Genomic DNA, 20,855 nt, shown 5'->3' on the forward strand with positions numbered 1-20,855 from the left:
AAAGGGACAGAAAATCGTGATCAGCCCCTTTAGCCTCAGGCTGGGGTTAAGCCACATCAGGAACCCTCAGAGAGGTAATTCAGTGTTTTAAGGGCTGGAGGAATCTCAAGAGATAAGAGACATCACCAGTGGAAACTCAGCATTGGAAAGGGGCCAGTCTCTCCACTCTGGAGTTTTAGATTAAGATCTCTCTTACCCACACATGCCAAGTTTCTGCTGTAATTCCAGTCCAAGCTCCCCAGGAGCCCCTGCTCGGGTGGGATGTGAGACAAGTGGAGCCTGAGTGGATCCCAAATAAATGATGGCAGGGTTTTCCCCCAGATGGGGTCTGTGCACCCAGGGAGCCCCCAGGGCTTCAGCCCCAGCCCAGAACTCCACTGCAACGTGGGCTGAGCACTGCTCTGCTTCTCTTGTCTCTACAGGATACTCCCAGTGCCCCTAAAGGTGACAGGAGTCCTGGTCAGGGGGGTCTGCAGAACCTGTTTGTGTTCAAGGGCGTTCTTTCACCGCAGATCCCAGCTCTCAGCAGATTTTGGTGAGACAAGGATGGAGTCCAGGCAGCCCTTGGGCTTCTTCTTGCCAAGATCCAAGAGAGATTTTCTCAATCTCTGCTAACTATTTTGTACCTAATCTGATTTTTTCCCCTTTCCTTCTCTGCAGCAGGCTGGGATACTCCTTAATTATCACCTTGAAGACTTTGTTTTACAACGCTTTGCCAGGAGTCATTAATCACCCATTAAGGGCTGGGCTCTTAATTGCTCTCCATCCTTGAGTCATTAATGGCTGTTGTTGTCCATTCCTCGCCTGGGGGTGAGGTGATTGCAATCTCTACCGAGGATTCCTCCTGACCGCAGCTGCTGGGAAGAATTTGAATTTGCCACCTGGGAAAGCTGGCTCACACTGAAATAGGAGAAATCTCTTGCTATTTTTGTGATCTTGATTATGGAGAGCAATATTTTAAAAATATTTTTAAAATTCACACAAAACAAAACTCACACCCCCCAAAAAATAGAAAAATAAAAAAACCCAAAAGAATTAAAAAAAAAAGGTGTTCCAAGATTGTGACTTGATGTAAATCTGACAAACGAATTCAACTTAAATAATTGCAATCAGCAGTATATTTCAGTGGTATAAATTCAGTGACATATTTCAGTGGTTTAAAATCTGCATATATTGACTCAGTCAATAAAGCAAGAGCTTTGCAGAAGACAGAAATCCTCTCTGCTTTTTGCAGTCCCACAGTAAATTGCAAAAGCAAGGAAAGGCAAGGAGAAAAGGGATTTTACACCACACGATGGAGCCACGAGTCTACTCAAGTTAAAGTTTGTCCTTGCAGAGCAAAGGGGCCTGAAAGGTGAGACAATGATCACAAAAGAGACAAAGATTCTTAGATCAGGTGTGAGAAGGAGCAGAGCTGACTTTAGCACACTCCTGGGAGGGGTTTGCAGGGGAGCAGAGAGGTTTGGAGCCTCTGTAACTAAACACAAGGGATGGCTGAGTCTCTTCTCTGCCAGCTGCAGGACAGCCCATCTCTCTCACCTGGTTCAGGTAAAAGTAGGAGTCAGCCTCCTGCAGGTACAGCTCCTCCTTCTGCTGCACGGGCAGCCCTGCCAGCAGCTCGTAAAACACGTGGTAATTCCTCTCACCGTGGGCCTGGTGGGACACATGCCTGATCATATCCATCCAAAATCCCCCAGAGCACACTCAGAGCAGGACACACGTTCTGGGGGCAGCAGGACAAACTCAGAACCACTTCATTGGAAAGGGGTCCTGGGTTTCCCAGTGATACCTGAAGAATATTCCATCTGAGAGAATATTTGCTCTAATATTTAACCATTAAGAAAAACTAATTGAGGGAAGGTTCACCTTTCAGTAATCCCTAATAAGTGGTTTAATTCAACCTGTTTGAGACAGAGAAACCTCCTATTTTATTCAAATAAAAGCAGTGATCACCCTGTGCTACATGGAGGGGACACAGTTCTTGCTAGCAGAAGAAATGAAAAACAATTCTTACACTAATTCCCAGCCCTGTTATTAACAGTAAACTAAAGATTAAATGTTAATAAGGGAGAAGGGAGGCACTGGTCCTCACCTGAAACACCACACGAGACTTCTCCAGCAGGTACTGGGAGATGGATGTTCCCACCACGATGCCACTGAGCATGAGACAACAGATCCTGTCAGAAGCTGGGGACAGGTTATTTCCAAACTTGGGTCTCTGCAGGTAAGAATAATCTTAGGGCCATAATCTACATGAATTTCCAAAATATTTTGATAAAACTGTGGGTCTTAGGAAACCAAGCAAGAAGGAAAGTCCTAACGTGGGTAGGAATAAAGGTGAATTCTCTTAACACTCTGAAAAAACCATCAGAGTTCCACAAAGTGTCTGTACCTGACCTGGGAGTCAACTGAGGGTTTGAGAAGTGACCTAGTAGAGGAGCTGAACAGCAATGGGACAAATCTTCCTGCTTGTATGAAATTATTCAGGGCAGGGAGGCTGAAGGCCAGCTGTGAATAAATGCAGACAGATCTTACAGTGCAGAGTGAGTGAGCAAGAAAATGGCACATGGAACCCACTGCAGATAAATGGGAAGAGATGGGGACAGACCCAGAAAATGGCACATGGAACCCACTGCAGATAAATGGGAAGAGATGGGGACAGACCCAGAAAATGCACATGGAACCCACTGCAGATAAATGGGAAGGAGATGGGGATAGACCCAGAAAATGCACATGGAACCCACTGCAGATAAATGGGAAGAGATGGGGACAGACCATCACATATTAACTGACAGGCTCCAATTTAACCACTGCTCCTTAGGACTGAGAGCTGAGAGTTTTGAAAGACAGCTCCATGAAAGAATCAGCTCAGAGCTTGGCAACAGTCAGAAAAAATCCCCAAACAAACCAACCAAACCGAGAAAGAAAGGAGGCAGGCTCAAAACAGAAAGGTGTTTTTCACAGAACTGGTTAGACCTGTGGAACACTTGTTGAAGGCTCTTGCAGAGGCATCAAGTTTGTCTGAGTCTAAGAGGAAACTGGAAAACCTCAGGAGGCTGAGGGAAACTCCTGAGCTGCTGCAAATATTGAAGAGCTGAAGTGTGCTGGGGAAAAGTATAGAGTGGGAAAAGCTCTGTGTGTGTTTGGGCTGTTCTTGCCTCAGGCAGTGCTTGACACAGCAGGTGTCAGATGGGCCCTTGGTATAAACCAGTTCAGCCATTCTTATGTTCTTAATTTAACACTCATCTTGAGAACTGAGATCTGTTCATTTTTGGAGAAAACTCAAAAAAACCCAAACAATATAGGGGTGTAAAGTCACACTCTTCCTAATCAGATGGTAACAAAAATTATGGGGAGGGGGGTTATTGTGTCATTGTGCCATTGTGTGAGCTCTGAGCACTGCTCCACCTGGTCCCAAACACCCCTTGGCAGCTGGAGGGACCCGAGGAGATTCGTGACTCACTGTCGCAGGTGGACACTCAGCAGCTTTCCAAAACGGCTGGAGTTGTCATTCAGGATGGTTCTTGCATTTCCAAAACTCTCCAGGATGGGGAGGACATTGCAGGGCTGTAAAGAAAAAGAGGGAGGGAACATTTCAGTAGCAATCTCAGGTTTTTAAACTCAAAAGGGGTTTATGTGTCTATCAGTTTGAAAAGATTAAAAAACAAAATTGACTTCACTGATATAATTCTTTCATGGGTAAAAGATATATAAAAGATATATTTTTAAATGTATCCTGGTATCATTATCTCCAGCCAAGTGGTGAGTTCCTCTGTGAGCTCTTTACCCTCACTGCTATAATCTTTCACTTTCCTTCTGCTCTCTTTGCTCAGATTCACCTCCTAGACTCTGCTAAAAGCTCTCTGTGGCAGCTCCCAGCTCTCTGTTCAAACACACACAGCACTTTTCACAGCATCAGCTCTCCCAGGGATTCAAACAGAACTACAAACACACCAGCTGTCCTTGAGTCTTTATGGGACTTCAGACCCCAGACCCACCCAAGCCCAGCCAAAGAAACAACACCAGCACATGTCCTCTGTCCTGTCCCAGGCTCACTGTTACCTGTCTGATCCTGTGGCTGTCAGATCCCTGGTACAGCATGGTCAGGTATTGCACAATGGCTTTGGCAGCTTCTGTTTTACCTGATCCACTGTGCCCACTGCAGGAGCAAGAGGTGGAGAAGTTGGCATCAGAACAGAGGTACCTGGTCTAGGCACAGCAGAGGGGCTGTGCTGATTGACAGCTGAGGATTTATCACCCATTGTTTGAAAATCCTATTGTTCAAATAGGATTTCACTGGGGAATATCAGACTCCTTCTCCCCCACTTCTCTGAATTGAGGTGAAACTAAATTCAAACTGTATTTACACAGAGTGAAACAAAAATCCACCTTATTCAGGTTCTCTACAGGCAGCCCTTGTGTAGGATCAGCTTACAGGCAGTGAAATACAAAAGTGAAACTTTCACATAAAGAAATTCAAGGGCATCCAACAAAGCCCTTCAGTTCCTACCTGATGAGGACACACTGCTCCTGCCCTGATGACTGGGACAGCCTGTAAGCCCTTTCTGCTATGGCAAAGATGTGTCTGCATGGACAGAAAAAACCCTCATTACTGACCCCACATTTCATCCTCACTAAAGGTTCCTCATCAGGGATCTGTGTTAGACATGAACCAGTGTCTTGATTAAAGAAACTTGATCCAAAAATCTCAGAATGGTTTGGGTTGGAGGGTCCTTAGACACCATCTCATTCCTCTGCCATGGGCAGGGATAATTTCCACCAGATCTGGTTTTTCCAAGTCTGGCCTTGGACATTTCCAGGGATGAACTTTAGCTTACAGAATTACGGACCCAAGCAACTACAGCTTTGTTAAATGGGCTGTTCCCTTTCTGTCACATTGACCCTGCTCTACCAGAAACTGGAGGAAAATTAAATACTTTCTGGAGCACAAACAGAACAGGGTTTAGAGAGTTATTTGAGAAAGAAAAACATACGGGGCATTCTTGGAGAGAGTCCCTTGCTGGTACTCAGCAGCCACATCTTCAGAGTAGATACTGAGGTCTTTGAAAGGATTCACAGAAATCAAAATTTGCCCAATATAAGTCTAGGACAAAAATAAGAAAGGGAGAAAAAGCTGGTGGCTTCTTAGAATTTTCTGAAAGAGGAATGCAGCTGAATGCATATATTAAAACAAATACACAAATTCGCTTTAAAAGAATGTTATTTATTCTGACTATACTGCCAACTTATTGAGGACACAGATTTTCAGTGGTCATTTTCAAAGCTCTGTCATTAATAATTTGGGATAAGTGAGCACTCACTGGTCTGTGATCATCTTCTCTGGCCACTATCTATTCTCCAAGCTCCACATAAAATTACAGGCAGTAATTTTGAACACTTGAGCCAGTAAATGGAAAAGAGAATAATTAACCATCCACAACCAGATCTGGACTGCAACACTGTGAAATGTTTGCAGAAACTCTGGGGTTTCTTCTCAAGATCCACAATTTTTAACTCAAAACTTCTCTGCTAAAATAGGAGATTCCTGCTAGGACCAGCTGAGGCTAAAAATGAGCCCAAGAATGCTCACAGGTCGGCAACAAATACAAGAGAAAACTCTGGAACTTTCAGATTTTACCCCAAATACTTCGTACTACCTGATTTCTGAGCAAAAGCTGTGTGAGTATATTTTTTATCATTGTTCCCAGTAATGAGTGAGTCACTTGGTGCATTGTTAAAGCTTGATGGTATAATATAATAAATTATTTTCTCCTCAAGCTTGTTGCTCAGAGTGAATAAGCACTGAAGAAAACCAAACCAAACATCACCATCCATACATAAATGAGATTGTTATGGAACCTCTTCTTCAGGCACAGCAGGACTGAGCTCTCAGACACTTCCCTACAAAGAGAGGAAAGGACTCATCAGCCATAAGCTTCACTTGCATGTGTTAATATTAAATATTAACCTTTCTTCCCTCCCAAGGATCACAGAGTATTTGGAGTTGGAAGGGACCCACAAGGATCATGGAATCCAGCTCTGAAGTGAATGTGGTGACTGAAGATTTTGTGGGGAGCTGGGACTGAAACTCTTCACTGCCTTCATGTGGTTCCAACATCTCCAGGAATAAACACACCAGAGAATGGAGCAGGAAAGCCCAGAACTCCCTGATGTGATCACAGCTCCTTGCACAGCCTTTCCAGGGGTTTATCTCAGCAGGAAAGCAGGAGGGGAGGTGTGTGAGCAGCAGTGTCAGGGGCTTATCTTTCAACAGCAGCAGGGAACCAAGGCTTTAACAGCTCTCAGAGATGTGGCACCTGAATTTTCACAGCTGAAGGCAACAGGAGTCACTAAATCCACAGATGCCAGTGTGAGTAGGCAAAGAACATAGAAATGTGCTTCTCATCCTCAGGCTGTCCTTTCTTACCACTCACTTCACACAATAAGAAGCCCGTGATAAATTCCCAATTCTGCCCTTCTGCTACATCACAGAAGCCATAGCAGCCTCTAAACTTGATTTCACCTACCCATTAAGTGTTTTGGGTTTTTTTTCAGAACCCATTTCAGGACTGGGAGCCTTTGAACAGGAGAGACAGAGTTGCAGGGATGCAGCTGTACAGCAGTCTGAGCTGCTGGCTCTGGGGTGAGACTGCAGAGGTTCAATGTCCTCTCTCTGTGCAGCAGAGCCTGGGGACACCTTCTGTGTCACAGTCAGGGTTCCCTCAGCACCTCTGCTCCTCCCCAGTGGCTCAGTGTAGGTCCATAAATTAATCACTAAAATTCAGTCTTTACTTAGTTTTTCAGCAGAGCATCAGTTACTCAGCTATGATATGCATCCAATCAATTCTATTTTCTCCCATGGAGGAAAAAATTTATTTTCTCCTATCTAGATAAGGATCTATAATGTGTTTTCTATTGTTATCCTTGCAGGCAGGATAACAACCAAGCCCCTGTGACCTGAATGAGCTGCAGACACTGAGGACACCTACTGCAGTCTGGTTAGATCTTCAACCTTCTCAGCTTCTGCACAGTGCTCTTCACACAGGTGCACCTGAAATGCACAGACACACCACTGAAAATCAGGGGAAGTTCAGCTGCATTCCAGTACTGGGGACAACAGCTGTACCTGTTTCTGCATGAACTCCATCTCCAGCCCATCATCAGCAAGATCTTCTGCCTCCCAGGGGTCCTGGCAGACCCTCACCCTGCTGGCCAGCTGGGGGTCCTTGGAGGTGGCCCATTTGCTCAGGTTCTCCATGGTGGCCCGTGGCAGCAGCAGCTGGGAGCTCAGCCACACTGCAGGGTCACATCCCTGGCCCTGCTGCTGGGACCAGTGCACACCAGGAGTGACCATGGATCCTGCAGCCTGGGGGACTCCTGAGCCCTCCTTGGCACCTGCCTCACTGCAATAATCTGATGTAGGAACTGGCTCCTCTTCTCGTCGTGGGAGGAAACCCTGCTCACTGCTTCTCTGGCTTGGATCCAGCAGAGATTTGGGAAGGTCACATTTGAATCTGCAGCCCTGTTGCACAGGAGTGACAGATTTTCTGTCTGATGGAGATTTCAGTTTCTGCAGGGAATGAGCATTGCCAGAGCCCCTGGACAGGGAGTTCTTAGCCTTAACCAAGCTGTGGACTCTGGGGAACACCACAGCAAACTTGGCATCAGTAGCACTGTTCTTCTCATCTGAGCATGGAAAGGAGCTGGTTCCATAAAGAGAATCACCAGGAGGCAAATCAATGTGTCCCACTTCCTCCACCATTTCAGGACCTTTCCCCTCCACTAATGAAGCAGAAGACTCTTTGTCCCTCAGCTCAGCCCTCTCCAGCTGTCCAGTGTTGCCAGTCTGACCAACCCACCCAGCACTGCTCAGAATCCGGATTGCCATTCTGCTTCTGAATCCCAAAGGTTTGCTGCTCCTCTTCTTCTTCCCAAATTTCTTCAAGAGCCATCTGGAGATCCCAACTGCACGTGCCACACTCAGCAGTCGAGTTTTCAGCCTTGCTTTCTTGGCAGGCTTTTGGCCAAGCCAGCTGGTGACTTTTCTAAAAGCAGAACGGGTGGGCAAGTGCTTGGATCCTTCCCCACTGTGCACAGGTTCACTTTCAGAAGGTGCCTCTGCAACTGCTTCTTCTGCTTTCTCTTTTTTTGCCTTTATAGACTGGCCTGAACTCTGTTTAACTTTTCCAATAACTTTCCCAACTTTCTTTGTCTTTCCAAGGAGCTGTTTATCAGATGATTTTTTTGTAACTGTGGAGCAGCTTGATGTATTTAATCTTTTCTCTCCAAAACTCTGAGCTGTGTTAGGTTCTTTTTGTTTACTTGGAATTTCTGGAGTCATGGGTTTTGAACAGATGCTTCCAACATTGTTCAGGTCTGAGCTGGTTCCCAAAGCCATCTGGGCAAAGTTTGGTTTCTGGCTTGCTGATAGTTTGGTCTCAGCACTTTTATGTTGGTTTTCCAGACTGAGGGGGATTTGGGATTGAGAAGAACATTTCTTTGTAAGCACCAGTGCTGGCAGGTCCTGCCTGCTGCAGTCTGAACTGTCCCTCTGTCTATGTCCAGCCTCCTCACCTTGTTCTGGGATCTCACCCTTCCCAGGTTTCTCCTTCAATGTCCTCTGCTGCTTGGAGAGGAAAGAGCCATCTTCCAGCTCTCTGCCTTCATCTTCCTCCTCTTCCTGTCCATATTTGTTAAGGTGAATGGGGAGTTTTGCTTTCACAGCAGTTGGGAGTGGTTCTGGTTTGTTTTCAATGTTCTCTGCAGTGCTGCTCTCCCCACTGCTGTCAGAATTCATGTGTCCATCTTTTGACATATCTTTAACTCTGTCATTTTCTAGTATATTTTCCTTGTCTACTTCAATATTTTCCTTGTTCTTAACACTCTGGACTTGGAGTCCTGAAGTGCTTAGCTGTTCATCTGCCTCACTGCTCTCAGCTGGAGCACATTCTGGTTCTCTCAGCATCTTGTCTTCCTTCCTCATCTTCTCCTCTGCTTCCAACCCTGCAAATTCAGTGCCTTCAGCCTCAGATTCAATTTTTCCACCTGTGGTCACCTGCTCTTTTTCAGGTTCCTTGCCTTCATAAACCAGTTCCTTGTAGCCTTTTCCTTCACTCCCAGGAGGACCTTTGAGCACAGTTTCTTTCCTACTGCTGCCACCTTCCTCAGAAGAGCTGCTCCTCTCCTCAGAAGAGCTGCTCCTCTCTGCACTGCAGGCAGTGCTGCCCACCACAGCCTCTCTACCTGTTCTTTGGCTTCCATGGCCTTCACTGCTGGAGTCAGAGCAGGAGTTTCCTGAGGTTTCCAGAATATTTTCTTCCTCACTTTCAGTGATGACAATCCTGGTAACATTTTCAACTTGTTTTTTCCTAGTCCTCTCACCTTTCCCCTGTGCTCTGCTGCCTTGGGATTGAGAAGCTGATTTCTGCTCAGAAGCCTCCTTGAAGTCCTGATTCCCTCTGTGCCTTCCCCTGGGGTTCTGTGCCTTTTCTGCCAAGTTCTGTTTCTGAGAAGAGCCTTCAGTCCCTTGCCCTGTGATCACCTTTACAGCCCCCAGCCCAGTGCCTGCTCCACAAACACCAAATCTCCTCCCACACCTCTTTTTAAAATCCTGTTTCTTTCTGTTTGTGATGGCTTTTCCCTCCTTGTCACTGCTGTCCTCACTCTCCTGCCCTGATGTAATTTCCCATTGCTTGCAGACTTTTCCTTTCTTCTCCTCCACCCTGGACACTCTGTGTTTTCTCCCCAGACCAGATTGACTTTTCTCATTTCTCCTCAAGGCTCTTTTTCTCCTGGATAACTTCTTGTGCTCATTTTCTTTGCTTTCCTGAGTTCTCCCCAGCCTCTGGATTTTTAAGGGCTCTTCTCCAAGGCTGTCCCCTTGTCCAGGCAGTGACTCTTTGTCCTTCACTTGTCCCCTGCTCTTACCCCTCCTCTGCTTCCCAGGGTGGATCTTTGAGTCTCCTGCAGAGTTTTTCTCACACTTGAACTCTTTCTCTTTTCCAGCCTTTTTCTGACAGGTCTTGGATCTGGAAGGAGGCATTTCCTCAGTGCTCAGGAATATGTGAGGGCCTTTCTTGACTCACCTGGGGAAGAAAACATTGTGCATTTTGCTGTGAAAGAAGCTACAAAGGAAAGCCAGATGTCCCTAATTTCTGCACTAATTTACCTCATTTCTAAAATAAATGTTTGCAGAGCCTTGCCTGTGCAGTGCCAAACTGACTGCCCTGTTCCCTGTATAATTTCTGGCTTATTTTGTCACAAATAGAATATGATGAGCTGGAAGGGACCCATCAGGATTATCCAGCTCCTGGGCCTGCACAGGACAACCAAGAATCCCATAATTAGTCCATGTGTCCATGATTTTCTACAGCTGGCAAAGGTTTGAACACACTGTAGTTCAAGCCAGAATGTTTATTTAGAGTCTCTATTTCTCCAGTATCCTTTTTTGAGCAGAAGAAGAGAGGAACTCTAATGATCTATGTGAAATAAATACCAGAAGCAAACACTACTCCAGTGTGTCACACCTGCACTCAACTGCCCCTGAGTGCACTGGCAGGGTGGGAAATGTTCAATATTCCAGCTCTTAACCTGTTCATCTTTCCTCTAATCATCTAATCACATGCATGGAATAAAGGGTGTAAAAGTGCCCAAAAAAAAAAAAAAAAAAAAAAAAAATCAAAAAAGTGTCCTGATCTTTCAGGCTGATGCAAAATATCACTTCTATCCTTTCCAGACTCTTTATCTTATGGTTCAACCTCAGACATCCCCCTGGGGCCCTGTGAGTGAATGAAGGGCTGGTGGCAGAGCCTGGGTTTGGGTCCCCAGCACCAAACACTGCAAGGAAAGGCTCCAAACCACAAAACAGCAAGAGCACAACTGAAAGGAAATGATGGGTCAGGGAAAGGAAAACTTGGAGGTGAGTGGATGTGGAGAATGGGACTAAGGGAAAAATCTTACAGCAAGGAAACCCATCAGTCTGCAACTTCTTCCCAAAGTAAAAAGATAAAAAGGATCTTTTGGGGCTGTTTGGGACAATCTTGGAAATTACATTACCCAGAGATGAGCAGGGAACAAACCAGCAGATGGGACAGGGACATTCCATGATATATTTTTGTCCTCTCATCTCTTCCTGTGTTAAAGTCTTCTCTCCATTTCTCCCTTTTCTTTCACTTTGTTTTTCAGCCAATTCTGTGGATTCTCCACAAGCAGAAGAGAAACTTCATTTCATCACAGATTTACAGATTCTGTCGGTGGGTGACAGAGGATGGAGCAGTCAAGATTTTGTTACTGATTCCTCCTGACTCCACCAGGCATTCACTTATTTAAAGGCTGAAATCCAGTGTCTGGAAGCCTCCAGTCACTTGTTAGACTATTATGGGATGCTGGCAGTGTATTTACCTGTCTGACACTCTGACCCTGCACCCCAGTGGTCGTGGGTGCAGTGTCTGCAAACAGGCTGCAAGCCCAAAAGAGTTTTAGCCAAGGTTTCCTGGAACTTCATCCACAGGCATCTCCCTGTGGAGCCCCAGGGAAGGGGATGGGGGAAAGGCACACAGTCAAGATTGCAATTCAGCAAGCCCTAAAAGCTTTAAACCTTTACAGCTGCTATAAAATCTGACAAGGAATGAGAATTTCTAGCACTTAGTACCTCAAGAAAGATGGAAATCCAGGCACTCTCCATAATAACTCATGACCTGATTGCAGACTGAAACCTACCCAAGTTATTAAAATAAATTTTGAAAAAAGACCCTTAAAAAGTACATTCCAGGACTGTGGGAGCAACTCTGTAAGAAACCACTCAGTGTCTCACCCCAGTCACTCCAAGGAGGGCAGCAAAGCCACATTTGAGATTTCCACAGCTCAGGAAGGATGATGTTCTAAGAAAAGCACATTTGGTGTGTGTAAAGCACAGGGGTTTACTGCAAATGTTGGTTCCTTTCCTGTACCGCCTATTTTGTGCTGTTCTGCACCACAGAACAATCTGCAATGGGGAAAAAACAGCATCTCCCTTTCCCCCAGCTGCAACTGAAACAAAAAAGCTGCTGCCCTGAAAGCAGCTACATACAATTAAGGGTTCCCCAAAAATGTGTCCTTAGGATTCCCTCTAAACTTTCTTATTTTGTTCTGGTCTGGATCTGGCTTTGTTCAAACCCTCCTGGACACAGAGTTCATCTCTTAACCCCAGTCCTCTCTCCTCCCTCTCTTTGAACTGTCACACGAGGTGTCTGGTCACCTCATTTCAGCCCCCCCTCCCCACTTAATACCCCAATACTCCTGGCCTAGATCTCTAAATCCTGCAACAAGACTTTTGTTACTGAGATTAATGGCAGCTGAATTAGACCCTAAATCCTCAGTACAGAATAGTTGTTAATATTCTGCCCTCCTGGGGGCTTAAAGTTGATTCAGCTTCTCTACAGTGCCAAATGCAGAGGAAAATAATAAATAAAAGTCTGGTTTTATGTGCTCTCTAGACAGTCATGTGTCTGCAGAGCTAAAGCCTTCCACAAAGCAAAAATGCTGAAATTATTGGATGAGGAGGAAGGTCAGGAACACTGCCCACATTTGTAGGGACTCAGACAGGAGTTTGGTTTGACTCACAGTAAAGACAGGACCCCAGACTGAATCTGGGTTAGAAAGTGAAAAACTGGAGTCCACAATTCTTCAGAGTCAGGGGTTTAGAGCAGATTGGTTTGTAACACCACTGTTATTACTGGGACTGGGAAGATGAATCACTGCTTATATAAACAAGTCCTTTGACATCAGACCTGCTCTGATTAACTGCCCTGGACCATCTGCCTGCTGGACACTCTGCAGCAGGTGAAAGATGCTGCTCACCAGTTTTCAGCTCCCCTCACCACACCAACTTCACCTAAATCACTACAGGAAAAAGAACAATTCCATGGCATTCTCCTTTTTTGATTTAAATGAGAATAACTCACATTAGAGAAAGGAGATCCTCAGTGTTGTCAGGAATCACAGCACGAACTTACAGATAAAAGGAAGAGCAGAAAGCTCACGCTGCTATTTTGAGCCCAAAAGGGAATTTTCTGTCTTCCCTGAGCACAGTGGATTCTCCCAACTCATACAGAGGAAAGTACAATCATTAATATTAAAGGGACCTGTCTGGAACTTAATTCTTAAGTTTCTATTTCCATTCACTGTACAAACTGCTCACACCCCTTATTTTACCACTCTGCACAGTAATTTCTGTAACACACCTACACTGATTCCAGCAAGCTGCCCCATACCTGGATCACAGGTCACATCCTGGCAGTGTAACACATCCCCTCTCCCATGCCTTGTGTCCATGCAGCCCAGGGTCTGTCCAGAGCTCCTGCCAGCCTGCCCAGCTGTGGAATCTAACAGGGATTCTGGCTGGGCTGTGCCCCAAGGGCAGATAATTACAGTATATGGAAGGAAAGTGACATCAATAATTCAAGCATTCTCATGGTACCTTTTGACCTTTTCAACCAGCAATATCAGCAGCTGGCTTGCAGAGTTGGGGATAAAAGAAGAGGTGGGGTTTCACCTAGGTCAGGGTCAGATGTGATGTGATTAGGTGCAGCCCCAAAGAAAGACAGAAAGGGTCAATTCCAAAACCAAAACACATCTGCTATAAGGCAAGAGGCTACCAGACAAGGCACAGGGAAAACTACCTAAAAAAGAAAGCTTAGGCCAGTAAAAATAATGAAATCATAGGCCCCTTTCTCCTGCAGCCCTGGAGTTTTATTCCAGGGAGCCAAGCAGGGACAGCTCAGCTCTGCTCTGTCCTTGCCAGTACCAAACTTTGTGCTGAAACAGGAAAGCAGTTTCCAGCTTGGCACTGAAAAGACAGCAAAACTGGCATCATTTTTTTTTGCCCTCATTATGCCTAAATCCAGTCCAAATCAAGCAGAATGACTAAATCTCTTTTCAACTCGAATTTCCAAATAAAGTTGTCCTCCTCTTGCAGACAGGCTGAGGTTACTCACAGCCAGTGCTTATGCCCATGGAACTCTGATTAATTCAGGGATGGTTTTGCCCTGCCTGGGCTGTTCTCAAGAAATCAGGTAGCAGAGCAGGCAGAGTTTAGTGTGAGCTGTATGTGCAGCTCAGGGAGAGAGGATTTCACTGTCCCAAGGATGTCCCTGGCTCTGTAAGGTTTCCTGTCCCCTCCCAAAAAACCTTTCCAGAGCAGCTGGAGATTAAACAAAATGAACTCAGCTTTGGCCAGCCACCAGAACAAGTGACCCAAACATGAAATGTGATAATATTTTAGATGCTTTGCAGCATTAGCTTGAGTGGGACCTGTTTGTCCTCTTCCCAAGAGCCCCTGGCTGTCACATTCTGTCCCTTGAGGACTCCTCCATTAAGAGGCAAAGATAAAAACTGGGGGTTGAGCTGAGAGCTCGAGAAACATTTTACCTGAGCTTTCTGTCCCTGCATCCTCCCTTCTCTTAGTTTACAAGAATGAGGCTGTAAAGCAACAATGTAGTTAATTATTTCATCACATTCTGTTATTAACTGTCCACAAATAACTCTGTATCCCTCTGTGCAGACAAGAGAAATCTCTCCTGTAAAGCCCAGAATGGCTGATGGCATCTGGATCATTTATTCCTGAACAAAACTTGGAGAAAAGCCCTGGGCTCTCAGCTCTAAGCTTCTAATGTGTGTGTGTGGCAGGGAGGAGAAGATGCTCTGAAAAATCCCAGATATCTGGGTTTCACCTGGGATGGCTGAGATGAAGCCACTGCTCACATCCACTTCAGACTGAGATGGGCAAGGCTGAGCTGGTGTCTGCAGGTGCTCCCTGCCCTGCCCAGCCTCAGCCCAGCACCTCTAACCTGAATTCTCTGCACAGACTGAACACATTTGTTTGCCTTTTAAAGTGCTCCTGGCAAGATGCTGGCAGTTGGTTCATGGCTCGTTAAGGGAGAGAGAGATAAGCACCAGGAAAGATGAAACCCTTCCAGATTTCAGCTCCAGATCCCTGACTAGACTGGACAGGGGAGTTTCCTAAAGGTTTCTTCATTTATGCAAAGTACAAGGTCCCTTCAGCCAGAATTCAGCCACTATGATTTTAAAAAAGTATTTTAAAAAAATATCAGAATCACCTTTTCACTGCAAATTCTCGAGTCAATCACATAAAATAAAAGCTTTTGATGCTATTGCATAAAAGAGATGTGAAAAGGTAACTCCATTTTAAAAAATTACCAAATCACAGAAATCAAAGACTAGAAACTGGCTGTAATTGTTCAAAGAAATTATACTTTGCATAAATTCCCAGCCACCTTGTTTGCTTGGCAATAGCTCAGGTAAAGAGATTAGTCAAAGCTATTGTTAGGAACATCTGTTTTTAAGATTCAACTTCTCAAATGTATAAATAAGGTCTCCTCTTGGTTTGACTTCACAGCAAGTAAAATTGACAATCCAGTCAGGACCCTGAAGCCTGTAAAACTTCTTTAAAAATATATCTTTTTTATGTATCTCCCCTCCTCCTCCCCAGTCCCCATTGCATTAATAAAAAATATCTCCACTCTTGCTTCTATATCATATGCTGCCTCATACTGATGGAAAATATTCTCCTTTAGCCTGAACCCCAGGCTACTGAGGGAGAATTCCTGGCCTCTCATTCCTCAGTTTCAAACTGGTGAGGGTTTGCTGCCTTCTTCCAGCTATTTCAAGACAAGCCAAAAGGTCTCCAAGGGCCTCTTCCCCAGCTTTAACCCGAGGAAGCCAAATAAAATATTCATGATTGCAAGGAGAAACCAAAACAATTAAGTTACACAGGTTTGAAAACAGCCCCCTTAAATATTTCAGGAGCACTTTGTTGCCCAATTGTCTGCAGGGCTGGATGATCCTGTTTCACTGCAAGGCTGTGTCCTGTGGCCCCAGCCCAGGGCTCAGACAGCCCCAGGCTCTGGGCAGGGATGGAGCTGAAGGACTCTGCCCTGTGCTAAATCACAGCTCAGACTTCTCCCTTCTAATCCCCTGAGTGACCTCTGTGTCTAAAAGGAGCAAGGCCAGGCAAGCCTGTACTAAATTCAAGCCTATACCAAATTCTATACTAAATTCAATCCTATCCCAAATTCAAGCCTGTACTAAATTCAATCCTATCCTAAATTCAAGCCTATACTATACTAAATTCAAGCCTATACTAAATTCTGTACCAGTCTGTACTAAATTCAAGCCTGTACTAAATTCAATCCTATCCTAAATTCAATCCTATACCAAATTCAGTCCTGGTTTGGAGCAGCAGTGAGCTCCTGGCAGAGCAGTGCCAGCAGCAGCAGCTCTGGCATGGGCAGCAGGCAGAAACAGCCCCATGGGTCACCCCAAACCTGCTGCTGTGCCCTGTGCTGCTCTGGGACTCAGGATGTGATGTTTGTGGGGTTTTTTTACTGGGCACACCAGTAAAGGAGCCTGGGTGGCCTCACAGGAGCTGTCCTTGCTCTCCTTCCCTGTTTCTGCATAGCTGGGAGCCATGGGTTTGATGGAGAATTCCTTTGAGTCAGTGAAATCCCCGGGATTTAAACTGAGTTTTAACCCAATTATACATGAAAGCAAGAGGCTTTTTAATGGTGGGGGTGGGCTACAGCCCCCAGGACAGTGCTCCCGTGGGAAATGAGTGCTCTGCAGAAAGCACAGAGCCCCCCAAGCACAAATCAAAGGCTCTGAGTGGAATGTCAGACTGTGCAGACTGAATTGATTACACCCAGGTAGTTGAAAATCCCCAGCAGATTGTAATAAGCTTGCAGAGATAAAGGTAGAAGGAATGGTGCAGCCAAGGGTGAGGTCTCATGTTACAGCCAAAGTGACTTTATGGGGCCACTCCTTCCTTCCAGTGTCTTCTGTATTCCCCAGCTGCTTCCTTTGCACCAGGGCTGGTGGTCACCCCTCAGTGCAATTTGATTTTCCAGGTAAGGTGAACCAGTGTTGAGCTTCCTCCTAAATAATGGCCTGCTTGCCTGGAATTGCTCTTGCTGGTTATTCCCATATTCCAGATTATAAGGCATTAGTTAAAAATTAAATTTAAAAGCACAAATGTTCACCAAGGGAAGAAAGGGAGTAGGAACAAGCAACACAGGAGGGCAGAACAGACCTTAGCCACAAAGGTGAAATTCTTTTCTTCCTGAACTCTATGAGGGAATGAAGAAGAGGGTACAGGAAGGCCCATTGTACCTGGAAGAAACTTTGATTTGGAAACTTGGACACAGGCTCTGCAAAAGCAAATTATCCTATAGTGGAATAACAAACTTCCATGAGATATTGGGCCACACACATTTTTTTTATGCCCTATGACTTTGTCTTTACAGTTTTGAGGCACAGGCACTGTTATTATGCTTTGCTGCTGAAGATCTGAAACAACCTGGGAGTTGTTTGCTGAGCCAGGCATTTGAAGACAAAGATTCTTCTCAAGGGGATTGCTTCCAAAACTTGACATTTATTTTATAGGATGACAAACATTTTCTCTCATTAAATATTAACTACCCCCTATAGCTTATTCTCTTTCCCACTGCAGATATTTAACTCCCTTGATTTTCTGTAGATAGATCCCTCCTCATTTTATGGGAGGTCTCACCTCTCCCTGTGCACAGGAGAGATCCTCACATAAATCTCTCTCACCAGATATCACTGTGACAAAGAAATGTTTATAGAATTTGAGCCACTTCCATGCAGGATACATTCCAATAGGAAGCTCTTTCTGTGCATAAGCAGATCCAGAACAAACACAGCAGTGAGCAAGTTCATCTGCAGAATCAAGCCTGGTCAGTCTTATGAAACAAGAAGTGACCACAGCTACTTTTTGTTCCTTCTCCTCAAAGAAAATCTGCCAGGTTAATGGTACCTGCATCCCATGTTATTAATTAATGAGGAACATGGTGCTCTGATACATTAATTCATGCCTCTGAATTGAGTTACTGAGAAATGAGCATTTTTCTTGTGTCTAAAAATTACTAGTTGATGATCTCACTCTCAAAAAAGGATTTTTTTAATGGTTCAAAAAAACCTCTGAGGAACAGCTGAATGGGCCCAGAGAAGTGTCAGGAGGAATCTGCCTGTGCAACATCAGTTAACAGAGATGAATGGGAGCAGGAGTGGTTTCCATCCAACCCAAGGCTTTAAAAGGGCAAAGCACTTCAGAGACATGACATGATATTATCCCACTTTGAAATTCCCATGCATCACTTACCACAGCTTCAAAACAGGCTGTTTTAAGGATGGACCCTGGATGCTGCACAGCAGAAATCCCTGGACTGACACTGCTCTTAGCAAAGGGATCAGGAGCCTCTAGGCAGAGAGGTTGCCACCTGCTCTGGAGCTCCAGTAACTATAAAATTAAACCAGTCTTTTTAAAAGGTTAAATCCATAGTAAGCAACTATCACTTAATGCTTAAATTTTATTATTTCCAGAAACTGTGCCTCACAGATCTACCTTGACAGAACTGCATTTCCTTGAGATGGATTTTTTTCACATCCTCATTAGTGTTACTTTACATTTAAACATCTTGCTGTAATGAAAGTACAGGCAAATATGAGCAGGTCTGAACTGTGAGCAAACTGTCACAGCACTGACAAGATCACAGGTAATCAAACTGATTAAGGACTGTGATACCTCCCTTGGTCACAGCCTGCATTTCATCTGCTCTTATCTGTGCCAGAATAAAGTCAGGAGGATGTATTTGTCTGCACAACAGAAAAACCCCTCTCCCAAATTCTACTCCTGGGGCTAATGTGCAGTTTGAATAAAGCTCCCCCAGCTACAGCTGAAGTCAACTTTGCCTCAATATTCTGCCTAAGAAATTACTCAAAGCCTTCTCCTGATCCTGCCATATTCTCTGCTTCCTTGGACTCTTACCCCATCAGGGCTTGAGCTGCAGTATCTGACTTTTGGGGTGATGCTCAGCAGCTCAGAGATGTCCTTGTGTTGTCAATTTGGGTTTTTTAGGAGCTCAGTCTGCTCTTCAAGGGCTCAGCAGAGCAATCTGATACAGGTAAGTTCCCTTTAAGGAAGGAGAGTGTGAGCAGAATCCAAGCTTCATTTTTTGAAGTCCCTGCCTTAAGCATGAGCAGAGAAGATTGGCTTTAAACAAATGAACAATATGCAGAGTCTGTAGGAATAAGCACAATGCAGAGACCCATGTGCCAGAGGAGCAGCCAGCAGGAAGAGACCCTTGTCTTTGAAGGGCAGGAGTCAGGGACAGGCTGGGCTCTGCCCTTGCAGACACAGGTCCTTCCAACCCCTGATGCTGTCAGCATGGGCTCAGGACCACCCATCTTAAAGAGAGCTCCCTTGCCAAAAATATCCTTTAAAATATAACTTAGCTCTCTGCATACAAGACCTGTGCCACAGAGAGCTGCAGAGATCAGTTTCTCCTTATTTAGCTGGAGAAGAGCCCCAAAGTTTTAATGTTTTCCTCCCTGCTGAAACAGGACACAAGTGCAAGGAGCCTTTTAGCTCTCCTGTCTTGGTTGTGCTCCCAGCAAACTCATCCCTCCCATCCCCATGGATCAGCCAACACGCATCAAAGGCATGAGAGACAAGATAGAAATGAGGAGTTTGGTCACACCACAGCTTCATTACAAGAAAATTACACTTGGGAGAGGCCATTTCTACCTGAGCAACAGCTGGGACAAATTAACCAACACCAGGATGATCTCCAGGACCATCCTGCTGCTGGAGCAGCCTTTTCACACAGGGATTGGCACATCCTCTGGGAAGCTGAAAGAAGAAATAAGCTGAGAGTGCATGGAAATAACCCCAGTACTTGTGGCTGTGAGTGAAGGCATTGAGCTCCCTGTGACCAAGAGCTTGTGGCAGATATTGAAGGAATTTTCCCACCTGGCTTACCACTGGGACTCAGCTACAGCTGCAACACAACCTTGGTGCTTGCTTGAAAAAGTCTAACATGGTTTAGCAAGGACTGCTGGTTTTAGAAGCAAATTTCCACTCAAGTCTCTCTCATCTTTCAGCCACACCAATTCCTGATCCAATTAAAGACACCCCAGCCCATGAGGCCACATAGGCAGAGGTTTGGAGGCTGAATTCAGGACCACAGCCCAGGCATGAAATTGTTTGAGCTGCTGTAGGCACAAACCATATTCTAAAAAACAGACCAATTAAGCTGTAAAAAAAAAAAAAAATTATTCTCTCACTAACCAGACAGGCCTCAGGCTTCATGACCAAGATGAAAAGTACTTTTCCTTCCAACATTATGTTCTTCTAATAGAACTGTGAGACAAATTTTGCAAATATTCAATTGCTAAACATCTGAGGAAAGCTTGTATTACTATTGAAAAATAAATATTAAAAAAAAAAAAATGCTCCAGGCCAAACTTTTCTAGGAGTAGAGAATTTTGGCAGCAAACACACCACCCTATAAAAGAGCTCACATTACCAGAAAGCATTTGACCTAAAACTCAGGCCACCATAAAACAGCATCCCATATTAGGGACCCAATATGTGTACTCAGATGGGGAAAATTTGTTCTTTAGTTGTGATCCAAGACTGTCCCCTCTGCAGAGCAGCAGGTCTGGGGGGTCAGGGAACACTGTGCCAGCATTGCTGGAAGGATCTTTTCAAGTCAGTGTTAACAACAACTCTGGTCCTGCAGCCAAGGGACACTTCCCAGTGCCAGAGCCCTGTGGGGCTGCACAAAGCAGAGGGAAGCTCTGCCAAAACCTGCCTGGCAAAAACCTTAATGAGGGCCAAGGAGCCCTCAGTGCTTCCAAGCATTAAAGCATTAGCTCTAGGAGAGGGCCAGCAAACTTCTATCAGATCCCAGACAAGGAATCCAAGTGAAAAGTAGAGTAGGCACAAAATTTGAGGGGTTTGGCAGCAGCTGAATCCTCTGATCAGAGGCAGGCCATTA

The 20,855-nt window shown here is 45.1% G+C and overlaps 1 protein-coding gene across 1 annotated transcript in view; it reads right to left on the reverse strand.

The window, feature by feature from the left end:
• Positions 1–10,008, reverse strand: part of MYO15B (myosin XVB) — a 42,894-nt gene extending 32,886 nt beyond the window's left edge. The window contains exons 1-9 of the mRNA XM_079323369.1: positions 7,127–10,008; positions 6,990–7,051; positions 5,838–5,901; positions 4,995–5,104; positions 4,511–4,585; positions 4,063–4,159; positions 3,464–3,567; positions 2,093–2,156; positions 1,540–1,653 (exon numbers count right to left, since the gene is read on the reverse strand). Coding sequence (XP_079179495.1) covers positions 1,540–1,653; positions 2,093–2,156; positions 3,464–3,567; positions 4,063–4,159; positions 4,511–4,585; positions 4,995–5,104; positions 5,838–5,901; positions 6,990–7,051; positions 7,127–8,983 — 2,547 coding nt within the window. The 5' untranslated portion in view covers positions 8,984–10,008. The remainder of the gene's footprint in view (positions 1–1,539; positions 1,654–2,092; positions 2,157–3,463; positions 3,568–4,062; positions 4,160–4,510; positions 4,586–4,994; positions 5,105–5,837; positions 5,902–6,989; positions 7,052–7,126) is intronic.
• Positions 10,009–20,855: the final 10,847 nt, after the last annotated feature.

This window comes from Erithacus rubecula (genome assembly GCF_903797595.1).
Source record: "Erithacus rubecula genome assembly, chromosome: 20".
Classification (NCBI taxonomy): domain Eukaryota; kingdom Metazoa; phylum Chordata; class Aves; order Passeriformes; family Muscicapidae; genus Erithacus; species Erithacus rubecula.